The sequence below is a fragment of the Oncorhynchus tshawytscha genome, linkage group LG33 (assembly GCF_018296145.1).
Source record: "Oncorhynchus tshawytscha isolate Ot180627B linkage group LG33, Otsh_v2.0, whole genome shotgun sequence".
Taxonomy (NCBI): Eukaryota; Metazoa; Chordata; class Actinopteri; order Salmoniformes; family Salmonidae; genus Oncorhynchus; species Oncorhynchus tshawytscha.
The window spans coordinates 22826783-22844894 of record NC_056461.1 but is presented as its reverse complement, the minus strand read 5'-3'; the positions used below and the strand labels follow the sequence as shown (position 1 = coordinate 22844894).

The window sequence follows — 18112 nt, the reverse complement described above, 5'->3', positions numbered from 1 at the left end:
AGCACACATTACACCGGTTTTAAGGTCTCTGCACTGTAAAACATACAGAATACTGCAGCACGGGTACTGACCAAGACCAGATGGAGAGCACACATCGGTTTTAAGGTCTCTGCACTGGCTGCCTGTGAGTTTTATAATTCATTTGAAGATTCTTCTTCTGGTTTTTAAATAAATCAACGATTGTGCACCACAATACATGTCAGAGATGATTTTAAGTTGTGTACCCAGTAGGTCTCTCAGGTCCTCTGGCACTGGCTTTTTAACTATCCCAAAGCCTAGGACCAAAAGGCATGTAGAGACAGCCTTTAGTTACTATTCCCCCATCCTCTGGAATAGCCTGACAGAGAACCTGAGGGGGCTGAAACTGTGGACATATTTAAAATAGATCTAATTAAAACACACCTTTTTTGCTTTTCCTGAGGGTGCTTTTTAGTCGTTCCGGTTGTTTGTTATTCTTTAGTTTTTTATCCTCTTATGTTTGTTGTTTAGTAAATATTTCCATATTTATTTTCATTTTTTTTTTTAAACACATTGTGCTGCATTCCATGTTTGAAATGTACTGTATAAATAAAGTTTGATTTGATTCAAAAGATTTTAAAAACAATTATAATAAATGCAACAGTTGGACAATGTATGAAGATACTCCAAACTTTTTGATTTGTATAATCCATCAGACATTGACTGAATTATAGCACATAAAGCATTTTACTACCACGGAGTTCAGGGATTATGGAGGGAATTGAGTTATTCAATTTATTGTCAAATTTCACTTTTTTTTGTTTTGTTTTATGCACTCATATATACATTTTCAAATTGTATCAGGTATCTTTTTAAAATAAAAAATATGTGTCTCGTTTCCATTAAAACACCAGGTATACAGTATTTGAATAAATGACTGCATTAACGTAAAGGGGAGGAACATGGCTGCAACTACCAAACACCTGCTCTGTCTACCCTACCAGCACTCCCCTGCTCTGTCTACCCTACCAGCACTCCCCTGCTCTGTCTACCCTACCAGCACTCCTCTGCTCTGTCTACCCTACCAGCACTCCCCTGCTCTATCTACCCTACCAGCACTCTCCTGTTCTGTCTACCCTACCAGCACTCCCCTGCTCTGTCTACCCTACCAGCACTCCCCTGCTCTGTCTACCCTACCAGCACTCCCCTGCTCTGTCTACCCTACCAGCACTCCTCTGCTCTGTCTACCCTACCAGCACTCCCCTGCTCTATCTACCCTACCAGCACTCCCCTGCTCTATCTACCCTACCAGCACTCCCCTGCTCTGTCTACCCTACCAGCACTCCCCTGCTCTGTCTACCCTACCAGCACTCCCCTGCTCTATCTACCCTACCAGCACTCCCCTGCTCTATCTACCCTACCAGCACCCTACCAAATGATATGGACATATTCAATCTCTCCCTATCCCAGTTTGCTGTCCCCACTTGCTTCAAGATGTCCAACTGGTCACATTCAGAACATAACATTGTAAGGACTGTGCTTGTACAAAATGTTGCTGTAAAAAAACAGTGTGGCCAGCTCAAATGCTACCTATTGCGTCAATTGAAACTAGACGTGCTAAATGAGCGTTTGAGCATACGCTGCAGGGACCACTGTAGAATTATCACACCCGTGTGTTGGTACGTGTCAAAGGGTTAAAATAATGGGAATCGGTTAATAATGTTCTTTCACATTCTGGGGATTTTTTTCCCCCAGTCCCACAAGAAAAGGAACAAAGCACAATATGCAAAGCCTTCACTGTCACTCAGTAACTTGTTCTAGTGTCTGCCTGCCTGCCAGCTGAAAATCTTTGCCAGTGTGTGTGTGAGTAGTCTAACTGCCCCTCCCCCTCCCACCGAATCATAGTCTACCGCAGCCTACTGACGTTACAAGTGTGATTCAGAGAGAGATTTTTAATTAGAGAAGAACGGATGTACCTTTTCAACACTACTTAAGGACACTATAGTTATCACCTTTCACATTGGATTTGTTAACTACAAGAAGGTAACATGTGTTTTTATTTCAATTCAGGTGCCACTCTGCACAAACAAGTAATGGTTCTGTTCAGAACGAAACAATTGAAAGATCATTTCGGTTCCGACCCCCAGTTTGACATTTCATCACAGAAATGGTCGTAACGTTAATGAGAAAAAGCAACAGGCACAAGCAAGAGTTTGAAAGAGTCGCAGAAGGCAAATGAAAGCAATCAATCCAGTGGGATTTAAGTGACAAGTGAATTTTGTACCCCTCAAACACAGGAAATAGACAGCTGAAAAAGATATATCCTCAAGTGGGGGCGAGGCCTGTGTGTTGCTACCATAATAAATATGAAATAAATAGAGAGAATTCTTCTTTCCACAGATTTAGAAACGCACAAACACACACACCACTACCTTCTCTGGCTCCACATCCCCAGAGCAACGTACACACACACAGACACAGACACACACACACACACTTCTAAACAGAAGTTTAGCTCTTTCCAGCAGCTGATGCTATTACGTCCGCTTCACGAGCCAGGTGTGTGTGTGTGTGTGTGTGTGTGTGTGTGTGTGTGTGTGTGTGTGTGTGTGTGTGTGTGTCTGCATTTGTGTGATTGTGTGTGAATTCAATGAAATTCAATTAAATCCAAATGCCTCTTCTATTCTATATTAGGTTTAGTCATTGTTATCCAAAGTGACTTGCAGTCATGTGTGCTTACATGTTATGTATGGGAGGCCCCGGGAATCAAACCCAAAACCTTGGCAGTGCAAATAGCATGCTCTGCCAACTGAGCCATACAAGACCACACTTACACTTTGTTAAATATGGGGAAAATTCACAGAATGCATTATTTTAACACTCAAGTTGACCCTGAAGCCTTCAAAAAGAAGCCAAACAAGTGAAATGGTTGGAAATATAATATGCAAAATATAATAGGTTATTCTAGCACTAAGGTTAAAAGAGTATGAACCTAGTTTCCAGAGAAAATTTATATATTCTTTGTATCTGATAGTGTGACCTGTCAAATTAAATTAAATTCTCATGTTCTATGACCGAGTGGAATTATTTTGAATTGCACTGAATTAAATTCTACTTCCTGCACTCAAACTCAAACTCAAACTCAACATCAGGAGGGTGTGGCCAATTCAATTTGAATTTTAACTCATTAGTTGAATGGGAGGCAATTTCAAATTTCTGAATTGAGCCCAACCCTGGGTGCGTGCGAGCGCTCGTGTGTGAAAACCATGCAGCCGGGACATAGAGGAAGAGTTGACTCATAATCCATCTGATTACAGTCTCTATTAAGGGACATGACAATTCTACAATGCACAAAACACTCTCACTCTCTATCTCACACACACACACAATACAGCACAGCAGCTAGCCTAGGTCTTCTTCCATCCAGTGAGAGGACAGAATGCAGAGTGTTCTATGTGCTGGTCTGCTCTCCCTGTGTCTTATTGAGGCTGTTCTAAGCCTGCAGTCTGAGCTCTATTGTAGTAAAGAGATGTGATTCCGTGGACTGTGACAATAATCGCTGGTTAAAGCATCTTATCTGAGTGGGCAGATTTCTACAGGCTGTGGGGCGAGGGGGAGAGTGAGGGGAAAGAGGGGAAGTGGGGGAGGGGAGACATGTACAGTAACATAAATCTAAGCACGGACTGTGCCACCACCGACTATTATGATGCCCATTAGACAAATAGAAACCAATGAGAGGGGAAGAGGGAGAGGGGGGAGAGGGATAGAGAGAGGGGGGTGAGTGGGTGGGTGAGAGAACATAAGAGGGAATATATAGAGGGATGGGAGGAGAGAGATAAAGGGGATAGATGAAGAAGAATAAAGCCAAGGAGTTGTGGAGGATGACAGTAGCAGGAGGGAGCTAAGAGATGAAAAGGAGAACTCCCAGTGACTCAGTGTTTAATCTCCTCATTAGCAACTTAAGCCAATTAAATATTAATTGGGATAAATGCCAGGCAGAAGCCTGTCCAAAAATCAGATTTTATTTGTTCTTTCCTGAGACAGAGTTTGAAGGTGATGTGTGTGTGGCATGTTTAACTATTCTTGTGGGGACCAGACATTTTGTTGGTCCCCACAAGAATAGTTAAACATGCCACACACACATTACCTTCAAACTCTGTCTCAGGAAAGAACAATTTCTAGGGGGTTTAGGGTTAAGGTTAGAATTAGTGTTGTGGTTAGAATTAGAATCAGGTTTAGGGGGAGGGAGGGAGAGAGAGAGAGAAAGAGAGAGAGAGAGAGAGAGAGAGAGAGAGGCAGTTTTGCTATGTACTATGTTAGTTGTTGTTGGGAGCAGCTTTGGTATGTTCTGTGTTAGTTTGGTGCGTTGTCAGATAGAGCTTCTTTAATGTCTTGAGTTATTTTCTCAGGTTGTTGTGAAGTAGTTTGTATTATTGTGTTTCATTTGTTCCCAGGGGGGAAGGGGAAGGCACCTAGGGAGTGCTTAGGCAAGAGCCCCGCGGGCATACATATACCCGTAGTCTATTCACTGTCTAGGCACACTAGGTAAGACCTGGGCGGACCACCCCCTGTATTTTGGTTAGCGCACCAGGTGGTGCTAAGTTAGATAGGTAGCGGGTAGGCAGGTTAGATAGGAGAGGGGGACTTTGACATTTACTTTCTTTGCTTTGGTTCCGTCTAGCCCCTTTTCCCCATATTGCCGTGTGAAGGAATAAATTCCTAGTAAACGGTAAATTCTCTGCCTTTTGTCATCCTTACTCGCACCTACAGTCCCATACCTCTTTCACTTCACGGGGAGTTGAGTTGTAGCGGGGTGTTGCGTTCCCTCTTCATAGAGGTGTGCGTAACAGGAGCTATGGTTAAGGTTAGGGTACGAGTTAGGGTTAGGTTTAGGGGTTAGGAAAAATAGGATTTTGAATGGGACTGACTTGTGTCCCCACAAGGTTAACCGTACAAGACTGTGTACAGAGCAAAAAAATAAGAACCTCTTTTTTTAAAAGGTCTGTACAAAAGACCTCAGAGTGGAGCAGCGTACTGCTGAGATGGGCTTGATCAAGCAAGATCACTTCACCTTTTGACTTTCAAGCAATCACACACCTGTCAGAAATGATCAAGACTATCCTGATAGGCTCATTCTCCATTCTAGTTTGTATTTAAAGCCAGTCAAGCCATTTCCAGTTTCGTTCCAGTTGTGTGCGTCCAAGTTAAGATTAAGTTTGTTTCCTCTTTCCTTATTTGAGATATATTTATTGACTAGATTCATTTAAAAAGGTTTATCCTTATCACCTTTTATGTTATGCAACCTGCTCATCTGTTGCAGAACCACACACAAATCCAACTTTACCATGTCCGACCACAAGTCGTAGTTGGATGGAAATGATCCAACCAACATGTTGAATATAATCAATTGCGTTTATCAAATCCGACTCCAATATGTGAACAAATTGAACAGGCCCTGGAAGTCTCTGAAGGAATCTAGTCCAGGTAGCAAGCCTTACATCACATCTCAGTAGGACTATAATGATCATGTGTCTAACATGCTCCGTGATGCAATTATTCTAGATACAAATAGTTAAGCCTGGCAACCAATGTTCTAGCATTAGTTTATTGAGGCAAGCAGATCAGAGATGTCAAGGTGGTACCTCAGCATGTGCTGTGTGTATAGTGTAATTAACTATCAATAGACCTAAAATATAAACTTCTAGTCAATCAAAGAATTACTCTGTAAAACTAGGAATGCATTTACTCAATTCAACTAATAAAGTTGATTGGTCGTGAAATAATTAACACTCAGACACATAGTGTACATGAACTACACGAGACATTGCAAACTACTCCGGGTGAAAGACTACTATCACCAATAGGCTAAGACTTAACGTGGTTACACGTGTCTTCAGTTCAGAATCATCTCAATCTCTGAGCGAATAAATGGTCTGATACACACAGGAGCTGGTACAAGTTCTCAACGTATGAGCGAATTCACTGTCCTTTTAACCAAATTCAAGCAGAAACTCACACCCGACCTGAATCAACTTTTCTTTGCACTTTGCTATTAAAAACAATAGACCCATTGGGAGGTACAGACCACCCTGCCTTTGGGAGGTTTTATAAACGGTTTACCATGTAAAGAACAGTTGTGTGGGCACAAGGGGAGATGGGACACAGTTGGATAAATTAAGAATGAATCATTAAACTGCAAGTAGAGCTGAGAACCCAGCAGTCGTCTACTTTTATCTTCACTGACTCCTCTGTCGAAGACACTTCTGACATCGAATGCATTCTGCATGCATGTATGCCTGCAATTGTAAGAAAAGGTGTCAGAGGAATGGGAGACGAGCAAGAAGCTTGACAGGAGTTGTGGCCTGAAACAAAATGCTACGTGTTTACCATGTGCTGCCCAGCTGAGCGGAGTGGGAAATTGGCCCACTGGATCACTGAAGGCGTAAGAGGAGAGTGTGTTCTGGCAGCTCACACACAAGCTGACAACAGAAATTGCCTTCATACCTTGTCGCCTCGCAAATAAGAACTAAACAACTCTGCTGTCAACACACAGTCCGTACTGGAATATACTCACCTGCTAAATCAGGGTGGTTTCTTGGTAGTCTTAAACAAATCTACTTTGAAACAAAAGTATGCATCTCACACACATGGTTATGGGCTTAAAAAAAGACACCTCTACCATGGCAGACAGAGTTGAAATGTATTACATTTTGAGTTTGCATCTCAAATTGACAAATCCATTTGACTCCATTTGGGGGGTGGAATGCTGATCGCTATTCGCAATGAGTAAAGTAATGCTCCCAAAGCAAATTTTCCACAAAACGTAGGTAAACGCTCGTGCATTTAGATATGTTTACCCTCCACTACACCACCTCTTATATGGTTGTACCCCTAGATTAGAAGATCTTTACTACAGTAGGCTGAGGGCAGTGGGGATGTGTTGTTACACCCAAGGTACTGCCCTACATATCTATACGGTAACCATCGATGTGCAGTATATATGGCTGTATCACTAGACTGGAGGGACTGAGGACAGTAGGGATGTGTCCTAACTGAAGGGACTGAGGACAGTCGTGATGTGTTCTAACAGGAGGGACTGAGGACAGTCGTGATGTGTTCTAACAGGAGGGACTGGGGACAGTAGTGATGTGTTCTAACAGGAGGGACTGAGGACAGTTGTGATGTGTTCTAACAGGAGGGACTGAGGACAGTAGTGATGTGTTCTAACAGGAGGGACTGAGGACAGTAGTGATGTGTTCTAACAGGAGGGACTGAGGACAGTAGTGATGTGTTCTAACAGGAGGGACTGGGGACAGTAGTGATGTGTTCTAACAGGAGGGACTGAGGACAGTCGTGATGTGTTCTAACAGGAGGGACTGGGGACAGTAGTGATGTGTTCTAACAGGAGGGACTGAGGACAGTCGTGATGTGTTCTAACAGGAGGGACTGAGGACAGTAGTGATATGTTCTAACAGGAGGGACTGAGGACAGTAGTGATGTGTTCTAACAGGAGGGACTGAGGACAGTAGTGATGTGTTCTAACAGGAGGGACTGGGGACAGTAGTGATGTGTTCTAACAGGAGGGACTGAGGACAGTCGTGATGTGTTCTAACAGGAGGGACTGGGGACAGTAGTGATGTGTTCTAACAGGAGGGACTGAGGACAGTCGTGATGTGTTCTAACAGGAGGGACTGGGGACAGTAGTGATGTGTTCTAACAGGAGGGACTGAGGACAGTCGTGATGTGTTCTAACAGGAGGGACTGGGGACAGTAGTGATGTGTTCTAACAGGAGGGACTGGGGACAGTAGTGATGTGTTCTAACAGGAGGGACTGAGGACAGTAGTGATGGGTTCACAGTGGCCACAGTGGTGTTTCTTGTGGATTAAGGCCATGGCCGCTCACTCACTCTGGGCTAAACAGGTCTTTTATGGTCTGGTGAACACACACACACACACACTCTGATAGAGGGAGCGAGCTAATGAGGAGGGTTACAGTGGTGTGTGGTGCAGTGAAGAGTAGAGGAATGTACAAAGAAGAACAACTAACCTTCACTGGGTCCATGAGGGATCTCACGCCAAAACTCATACACCCTAGCAGCTCACTCCTCCTAGAGAGAGAGAAAGAGAGAGAGAGAGAGAGATATTATATCTATGGTCAAATTATGTGGTCCCTTCCTTATAGGCAGCAATCCTATCCCCACTGGAATTTCTTTGCTGTGACACACTGGTTTAGACATCAACACTACAGCATCCCACCCAGGTAATACTAGAGCACAGAGATGACGACCCCAGACATACAACACTCAGGGGTACTCACACAAACTGTATCCCTCACCCAGAGGGGTCCACACAGATAATAACATGACATCTGATCATCCACAGGCTCTTCATCATAACCTCATCATGTTTCTTACAGGGACTATGTGAGCAGTAGGGAGATTGTCATTTAGCTTACGCTCTAATCCAAGTCGCCTTACAGGAGCAATTAAGGTTAAGTGCCTTGCTCAAGGGATAGACTTTTCTATAGACTTTTCACCTAGTCAGCTCGGGGATTCAAACCAGTGAACTTTCGGTTACTGGCTCAAGGCCGCTAGGCTACCTGCCATCCCATGGTGTAGGCCATTATAAAGTGTGCCAGCCAGTGTTGGGACTGTATTGCAGACGGGTACTGTGCTGTGGAATAATAATATAATAATATATGCTATTTATCAGATGCTTTTATTCAAGTCAACGTACAGTCATGTGTGCACACATTTTACGTACGGGTGGCCCCCAATCCTGGCGTTGCATGTGCCATGCTCAACCAACTGAGTCATACAGGACCAATGTGATTTGAGAGTAGTTCTGATCTGCCTCTGGTACTGTTGACTTATTTAACAGGCCCTGTGTCTGAGATGGGCTGACTTAAAAACTGTTATCCCTAGTGACACACTGCCCTAAAGATGGAGAGTCACACTTTGGGGACAAAATTGAAGCGTGAGTAGTAGCTCTGGAGTGCAGGATTTATCTCCTTCTTTCTGACACACATACTAGGGTTGAATGGCAGGAACCCGGTTACCGAGATTTACCGGGATTTATCGTCCAAAACCACTCCCTTTTCCCGGGATAAATAACTGTGAGAACCCGGTACATTATAGTAAATGATTTATATGAACAGCATGAGTGAAATGGAACTGTTAAATTATATGCCATGTCTCAATCTGGCTTCTCTACGGCCTCTGCATGATGAATCAAAGATCAGGGCGGGGACAGACAGCCCATCTCAGTATGGAGCGCAGATCACAATGCATGTAGACCTATCATCTCATCATGGTAACTTTTTTCCTTGTGACAGATAGACCTGCATTTACTGCAGCATAGCCTATACTACAGTAATATGAAGACTGAATGAACGGTTAATTTACCCATCTCCATCTGTCTTTCATGGGTCATCTTGTTCTTTAACTGCAGCTTCAGAGTTTTAAAACAGCCTGTCACTTAAATAATTCTTTGCTTTGACACACTGGTTTAGACATCAACACTACAGCATCCCACCCAGGTAATACTAGAGCACAGAGATGACGACCCCAGACATACAACACTCAGGGGTACTCACACAAACTGTGTCCCTCACCCAGAGCGGTCCACACAGATAATAACATGACATCTGATCATCATAACCTCATCATGTTTCTTACAGGGACTATATGAGCAGTAGGGAGATTGAGTCATTTAGCAGACGTTCTTATCCAAGTCGCCTTACAGGAGCAATTAAGGTTGAGTGCCTTGCTCAAGGGAACATCTACAGACCTTTCACCTAGTCGGCTCGGGCAATTCAACTATTGTCCTTTCAATAGTGCATAACATTGGAAAATTCATCCGACCAAAAGTCATGTCCTTAACATTGACCCTGTTATAACCAAGGCTAGTAGAGGAAAGAAGGTGAGAGTAACTCCAGACACACAGCCGCTGCCTCTGCATCAATTATAAAGGGCAGCTTTGCACTTCAACCGGAGCTGACAGTTCTGTGTGTGTGTGTGTGTGTGTGTGTGTGTGTGTGTGTGTGTGTGTGTGTGTGTGTGTGTGTGTGTGTGTGTGTGTGTGTGTGTGTGTGTGTGTGTGTGTGTGTGTGTGTGTGTGTGTGTGTCTGTGTGATAATGCTGATAAGTAGAAGCAGAGGGATATGCATTCCTTCAACATTCCTCATCAAAAATCTAAAACCCTTTAAATAACTCATGAGGTTGCCTAGGCAGAGAGCTCCTGTAAATGTATATATATTTTTTTTGTTTTTTTTGTTTTTTAATCAACACTTTCATGGTTGTAAGCTTAGTATTGATTATTTATATATATATATCAATTCAATGGAGTCATATGACTAGCAAGTCCGTTCATTTGGTCAAGATAACCTAATGGCTAGCTAGCTTTTGTTTTTATCTGCAACTTTAGCTAGATGACACAGGCTTGGCCATCACAGAGGCTTGTTGTACAAGAACTCACTACACATCAATTATTGGGATAGTACACCTTGGAGAGAAATAACATTTGATTTGTAGTTTTGAGTGGATCTCTGACTCCAAGGTGCCCTAGTGAAATCTAGCGGGCGCCGGCTTCCCCTAGGTGGGTGATACATGTTGCTTGAGGAGTATTTACCAACAGAGTCTGCAGAGAAGCTGGGGATGGCATGGGCCGGCTTGATGTTCCGGACCTGTCTCCCTCCCTGCTGGATGTGACCACTGATTCCCCCTACTCAAGCCTGCATCAGAGGAGCTGGGGCTGGCATGGGCTGGCTTGATGTTCTGGACCTGTCTCCCTCCCTGCTGGATGTGACCACTGATTCCCCTACTCAAGCCTGCATCAGAGGAGCTGGGGCTGGCATGGGCTGGCTTGATGTTCTGGACCTGTCTCCCTCCCTGCTGGATGTGACCACTGATTCCCCCTACCCCTGCATCAAGCCTGCATCAGAGGCATCAGAGGAGCTGGCGATGGCATGGGCTGGCTTGATGTTACGGACCTGTCTCCCTCCCTGCTGGATGTGACCACTGATTCCCCCTACTCAAGCCTGCATCAGAGGAGCTGGGGATGGCATGGGCTGGCTTGATGCTCCGGACCCGTCTCCTCCCTGCTGGATGTGACCACTGATTCCCCCTACTCAGGCCTGCATCAGAGGAGCTGGCGATGGCATGGGCTGGCTTGATGTTCCTGACCTGTCTCCCCCCCCCCCCGCTGGATGTGACCACTGATTCCCCCTACTCAAGCCTGCATCAGAGGAGCTGGGGATGGCATGGGCTGGCTTGATGTTCCGGAGTTGGATGTGATCTGGACGCGGCGGCCTTTGTTGAAGACCATTGTCCAGCCCAAGAACTACATGTCCTTTTTTTAAGCATCTTTTAGATTTTCTGTATAAATATTTTATTATCAACATCATCATCATTATCATCACCATGCCATTGATTGATACCTTGAGATTTGGTCACAGTTCCACATGGTGAACAGTAGCCTTTTATGATGCTGCTCCTCAGTGATGACACTGAAAACAACAGAAACACCATCCGTCAATTCCTAGGGGCCTATCGCAAACTAATACAGTATAATGGCAATTAATATCAATTGAAAGCACCTGAGGCATGAGTGATAACAACAACAACAACAAAACGTCACACACACAGACAAATGCCGATTCACAGATGGATGAAAATATGTTGTTGAAAATCGAAATGTTAGTGTTGTGGCCAGTACTTGAGATAGTATACTAAAATATTTGGGCTCACAAGTAAAAGGTTTCCAGGAAGATGGGGCACTTGGAGTCCGGCACCATCTTAGTCTTCTGTCTGCCTCCAGGATCATCATCAGGTACCACACCCAACTGAGACAGAACGCATTTAAATTACATTTGACTCATTTAGCAGACCCTCTTACCCAGAGCGACTTACAGTTAGTGCATTCATCTTAAGATAGCTAGGTGGGACGACCACATATCACAGTCAGAGTAAGTACATTTTTCCTCAAAGTAGCTAGAGTCAAAGTCTAGTAAAAAAAAAAAGGAACGTGCAAGGCATTCTTTTCTTTTTGGGGGGAGGGTTGGGTGAGAAGGGTGTGCGAGGGTAGGTGCTGTGGGATTATTTAAGATACTTTTTGAAGAGATAGGGTTTCAGATGTTTCAGAAGATGGACAGGGACTCTGCTCTCCTAGCTCAGGGGGAAGCCGGTTCCACCATTGGGGTGTCAGAACAGAGGAGAGCATGGACTGGGATGAGCGGGAGCTGCCCTCCCTTAAGTGTGGGAGAACCAAGAGACCAGATGTGGCAGGACGAGTACTCTGGTTGGGGTGTGAGAGTTCCAATCAAACCAGCATTATGGTATTTATGCACTTCCTCATTTCCTTCATAATATGATTCAATATAATCACATTTGTGTGGACAGTACTTGCATAGGACAGTATTTTGTAAACAAAGACTCTTCATGAGTTGCGTTGGTGGGCTTGGACTGGGATTTCCAGACTGAGACTGACTAACGTTGTATTCACATCGGCATATACTCTGTGTAGACACAGAGAGTGGAAGACTAGAGCTGTCACTCTCTGTTACTGAGGGTAACCTAGCAGATAGAGTCTGTGACAGCACAGTACATCCTCCGCGTCTGTCTCCTAAACCCTCGCACACACACACAGACACATGCACGCACACACACAATATAACACAGCCGGCACTAATCCGTCTGCCCTGTGCCAAGGTCTGCTGAGAGATGAAATCTGAACAAACAGGAAATCTAAATCCAGCCTTAACGAGGGGTTATGACTTCTGCTATTAGTTTAGCAGGCTCGCTGTGTGTGTGTGGGGGGGTGGGGGGGTGGGGGGTTCTTCCAGTCCAGCATTAACACACCTGATTAAACTAATCGGAGTCTAGATTGAATACCATGACTAGTTGATTGGGCTGGAACCAAAGCATGCACACGCTGCCGTGGAGGCAGTGTCACATACCTTAACATACGAGTCACATGTGGCGTGTTTCTTTCCCATAAGGCTCTTTGCCTCCATAACTGTGGGTACAAGATTGGGTATGTAGAAATGAATCATTCACAACAAACAATGAAATACCATCAGGACAATAAAGGGGACACATTTGTTGCGTGACTGGTCTCTGGTATTCAGTGAACCTACATGTATGATGAGAGGTCAGGGCGATGGAAGAGGTAGAATTACACCCTTTGATATCAGAAGGAACACAATATATAAACCAAATCATAAAATGGTTTGAGATTGAGATTTAAGACTGAGATACATTGAATTTAATCCAGGCCTAGATCCTCTTCCACTGGTACACAGTGAGGTTTAAACTATCTGTGTGTGTGTGTGTGTGTGTGTGAGGGCACCACAACCTCCACTTTACCTCCCCACTGCTGCAACACAACCTCCACCTTACCTCCCCACCGCTGCAACACAACCTCCACTTTACCTCCCCACCGCTGCAACACAACCTCCACTTTACCTCCCCACTGCTGCAACACAACCTCCACCTTACCTCCCCACTACTGCAACACAACCTCCACCTTACCTCCCCACTACTGCAACACAATCTCCACTTTACCTCCCCACGCTGCAACACAACCTCCACTTTACCTCCCCACTGCTGCAACACAACCTCCACTTTACCTCCCCACCGCTGCAACACAACCTCCACTTTACCTCCCACTGCTGCAACACAACCTCCACTTTACCTCCCCACCGCTGCAACACAACCTCCACTTACCTCTGCAACACCCACTACTGCAACACAACCCCCACTCCCTACTGCTGCAACACAACCTCCACTTTACCTCCCCACTGCTGCAACACAACCTCCACCTTACCTCCCCACTACTGCAACACAACCTTCACTTTACCTCCCCACTGCTGCAACACAACCTCCACTTTACCTCCCCACTGCTGCAACACAACCTCCACTTTACCTCCCCACTGCTGCAACACAACCTCCACTTTACCTCCCCACTGCTGCAACACAATCTCCACTTTACCTCCCCACTGCTGCAACACAACCTCCACTTTACCTCCCTACTGCTGCAACACAACCTCCACTTTACCTCCCCACTGCTGCAACACAACCTCCACTTTACCTCCCCACTGCTGCAACACAACCTCCACTTTACCTCCCCACTGCTGCAACACAACCTCCACTTTACCTCCCCACTGCTGCAACACAACCTCCACTTTACCTCCCTACTGCTGCAACACAACCTCCACTTTACCTCCCCACTGCTGCAACATAATCTCCACTTTACCTCCCCACTGCTGCAACACAACCTCCACTTTACCTCCCCACTGCTGCAACACAACCTCCACTTTACCTCCCTACTGCTGCAACACAACCTCCACTTTACCTCCCCACTGCTGCAACACAACCTCCACCTTACCTCCCCACTACTGCAACACAACCTTCACTTTACCTCCCCACTGCTGCAACACAACCTCCACTTTACCTCCCCACTGCTGCAACACAACCTCCACTTTACCTCCCCACTGCTGCAACACAACCTCCACTTTACCTCCCTACTGCTGCAACACAACCTCCACTTTACCTCCCCACTGCTGCAACATAATCTCCACTTTACCTCCCCACTGCTGCAACACAACCTCCACTTTACCTCCCTACTGCTGCAACACAACCTCCACTTTACCTCCCCACTGCTGCAACACAACCTCCACTTTACCTCCCCACTGCTGCAACACAACCTCCACTTTACCTCCCCACTGCTGCAACACAACCTCCACTTTACCTCCCCACTGCTGCAACACAACCTCCACTTTACCTCCCTACTGCTGCAACACAACCTCCACTTTACCTCCCCACTGCTGCAACATAATCTCCACTTTACCTCCCCACTGCTGCAACACAACCTCCACTTTACCTCCCCACTGCTGCAACACAACCTCCACTTTACCTCCCTACTGCTGCAACACAACCTCCACTTTACCTCCCCACTGCTGCAACACAACCTCCACTTTACCTCCCTACTGCTGCAACACAACCTCCACTTTACCTCCCCACTGCTGCAACACAACCTCCACCTTACCTCCCCACTGCTGCAACACAACCTTCACTTTACCTCCCCACTGCTGCAACACAACCTCCACTTTACCTCCCCACTGCTGCAACACAACCTCCACCTTACCTCCCCACTGCTGCAACACAACCTCCACTTTACCTCCCCACCGCTGCAACACAACCTCCACTTTACCTCCCCACTGCTGCAACACAACCTCCACTTTACCTCCCCACTGCTGCAACACAACCTCCACTTTACCTCCCCACTGCTGCAACACAACCTCCACCTTACCTCCCCACTACTGCAACACAACCTCCACTTTACCTCCCTACTCCTGCAACACAACCTTCCACTTTACCTCCCCACTGCTGCAACACAACCTCCACTTTACCTCCCCACTGCTGCAACACAACCTCCACCTTACCTCCCCACTACTGCAAAACAACCTCCACTTTACCTCCCTACTTCTGCAACACAACCTTCCACTTTACCTCCCCACTGCTGCAACACAATCTCCACTTTACCTCCCCACTGCTGCAACACAACCTCCACTTTACCTCCCCACTGCTGCAACACAACCTCCACTTTACCTCCCCACTGCTGCAACACAACCTCCACTTTACCTCCCCACTGCTGCAACACAACCTCCACTTTACCTCCCTACTGCTGCAACACAACCTCCACTTTACCTCCCCACTGCTGCAACACAACCTCCACCTTACCTCCCCACTGCTGCAACACAACCTCCACTTTACCTCCCCACCGCTGCAACACAACCTCCACTTTACCTCCCCACTGCTGCAACACAACCTCCACTTTACCTCCCCACTGCTGCAACACAACCTCCACTTTACCTCCCCACTGCTGCAACACAACCTCCACCTTACCTCCCCACTACTGCAACACAACCTCCACTTTACCTCCCTACTCCTGCAACACAACCTTCCACTTTACCTCCCCACTGCTGCAACACAACCTCCACTTTACCTCCCCACTGCTGCAACACAACCTCCACCTTACCTCCCCACTACTGCAACACAACCTCCACTTTACCTCCCTACTCCTGCAACACAACCTTCCACTTTACCTCCCCACTGCTGCAACACAATCTCCACTTTACCTCCCCACTGCTGCAACACAACCTCCACTTTACCTCCCCACTGCTGCAACACAACCTCCACTTTACCTCCCCACTGCTGCAACACAACCTCCACTTTACCTCCCCACTGCTGCAACACAACCTCCACTTTACCTCCCCACTGCTGCAACACAACCTCCACTTTACCTCCCCACTGCTGCAACACAACCTCCACTTTACCTCCCCACTGCTGCAACACAACCTCCACTTTACCTCCCCACTGCTGCAACACAACCTCCACTTTACCTCCCCACTGCTGCAACACAACCTCCACTTTACCTCCCCACTGCTGCAACACAACCTCCACCTTACCTCCCCACTGCTGCAACATAATCTCCAATGGTGACATATTATTTCAGAGAGTGTGTCACCGTGCTGTGTGTGTGTGTGTGTGTGTGTGTGTGTGTGTGTGTGTGTGTGTGTGTGTGTGTGTGTGTGTGTGTGTGTGTGTGTGTGTGTGTGTGTGTGTGTGTGTGTGTGTGTGTGTGTGTGTGTGTGTTCTATGTGTCTGACGGAGGCACACACGCAGCCTGGCCTCTGACTTGAGCTGGGTTGACATGTGTTCCTTTTGTGTTTTCCCTTTAGGCTGCAGAATGACTCTCCACCACAGCCACACAAATTAGAGAGCAAACAGCAAACAGCAACAGAGAAACAGAGAGTGAGGAGAATTAGATGCCAGTGCAAAATAGCTTGGCAGTAAGGCAGAAACCATACAGAAACCCCACTATGATTTGCATAAAGAGCTGCACAATTCTCATACAGCGCACAATTTATATTCTACAGTGCCCTCCGTAATTATTGGGACAGTGAAGCAGTTTTTCTTCTTTTTGGCACTATACTCCAAAGGTTATTCCCCCATTTTAGGACACAATGACTACGGGGTTTAAGATCACACTGTCAGCATTAATTTGAGGGAATATTCATACATCCCTATCGGGGAAACGTTTAGAAATTACAGCATTTTTTTGTACATAGTACCCCCATTTTAGGGCACCAAAAGTATTGGACAAATTCACTTATTTGTGTATTAACGTTGTAAAAAGTAAAGTATTTGATTCCATATTCGTAGCACACAATGACTATATCAAGCTTGTGACTCTAAAAATGTGTTGGATGCATTTTCTGTTTGGTTTGGTTGTGTTTCAGATTATATTGTGCCAATTGAAATGAATGGTAAATAATGTATTGTGTAATTTTGGAGTCACTTTTATTGTAAATAATTATAGAATTTGTTTCTAAAAACTTCTACATTAATGTGGATGCCACCATGATTACAGATCATCTTGAATGATGTGTGAATAATGATAAGTGAGAACGTTACAGACGCTCAAATATATTACCCCCAAGACATCCTAACCTCACCATTACAAGAACAGGGGAGGCTAGCATTTTTTTTGGGGGTGATATTGATATTTGTGTATCTGTAACTTTCTAACTTTACTTTTTGCTAATAAGTGAATTTGTCCCAATTCTTTTGGTGCCCTAAAATGGGGTGACTATGTACACAATTACATATCCATACGGTTAACCTACAGAGGGCATAGTATATTCTGTGAATGAACTTACCATGTTTATAAGTGCCACACTATCAAACCTATTTAACCATGTTAAAAGAAGACAACTGTTTTACATGTCTGTGGTGGAGTTGACAACATGGAGCCTGCTGACGGGAGGATGGCATCCTGGTACTCACCATGGACGATAAGGAGTCCATCCTCTGGGATGATTGACAGCTTCAGCTGACCTATAGGCAGAGAGCAGACAAGAAGAGATTCCTAATGATTGGGTCAAACATAGCGGTGCATCCATGTGCAACTGTGTTAGCGTCCTCTAGTCTAGTCCAGAACAATATGTGTGCTTAATCAGTAGGCTTAATAGACGTGAATACATTGTATAACCTTGAGCATAAATATTTGCTTTTATGAATCTCTGGATTTCCTTTTTGCATCTCCAGGATCTGAGATAAGAATATTTCCTGTGTAGTGTGGAAGGAAGATG

General features: G+C 45.5%; 1 protein-coding gene across 1 annotated transcript in view; it reads right to left on the bottom strand.

Moving 5' to 3' along the window:
- Window positions 1–18112, bottom strand: part of LOC112231003 (regulator of G-protein signaling 3) — a 256295-nt gene that overhangs the window by 221726 nt on the left and 16457 nt on the right. Inside the window, exons 2-6 of the mRNA XM_042311668.1 lie at window positions 17808–17858; window positions 12914–12972; window positions 11706–11800; window positions 11396–11464; window positions 8006–8066 (exon numbers count right to left, since the gene is read on the bottom strand). Of these exons, the coding sequence (XP_042167602.1) occupies window positions 8006–8066; window positions 11396–11464; window positions 11706–11800; window positions 12914–12972; window positions 17808–17858 (335 nt within the window). The remainder of the gene's footprint in view (window positions 1–8005; window positions 8067–11395; window positions 11465–11705; window positions 11801–12913; window positions 12973–17807; window positions 17859–18112) is intronic.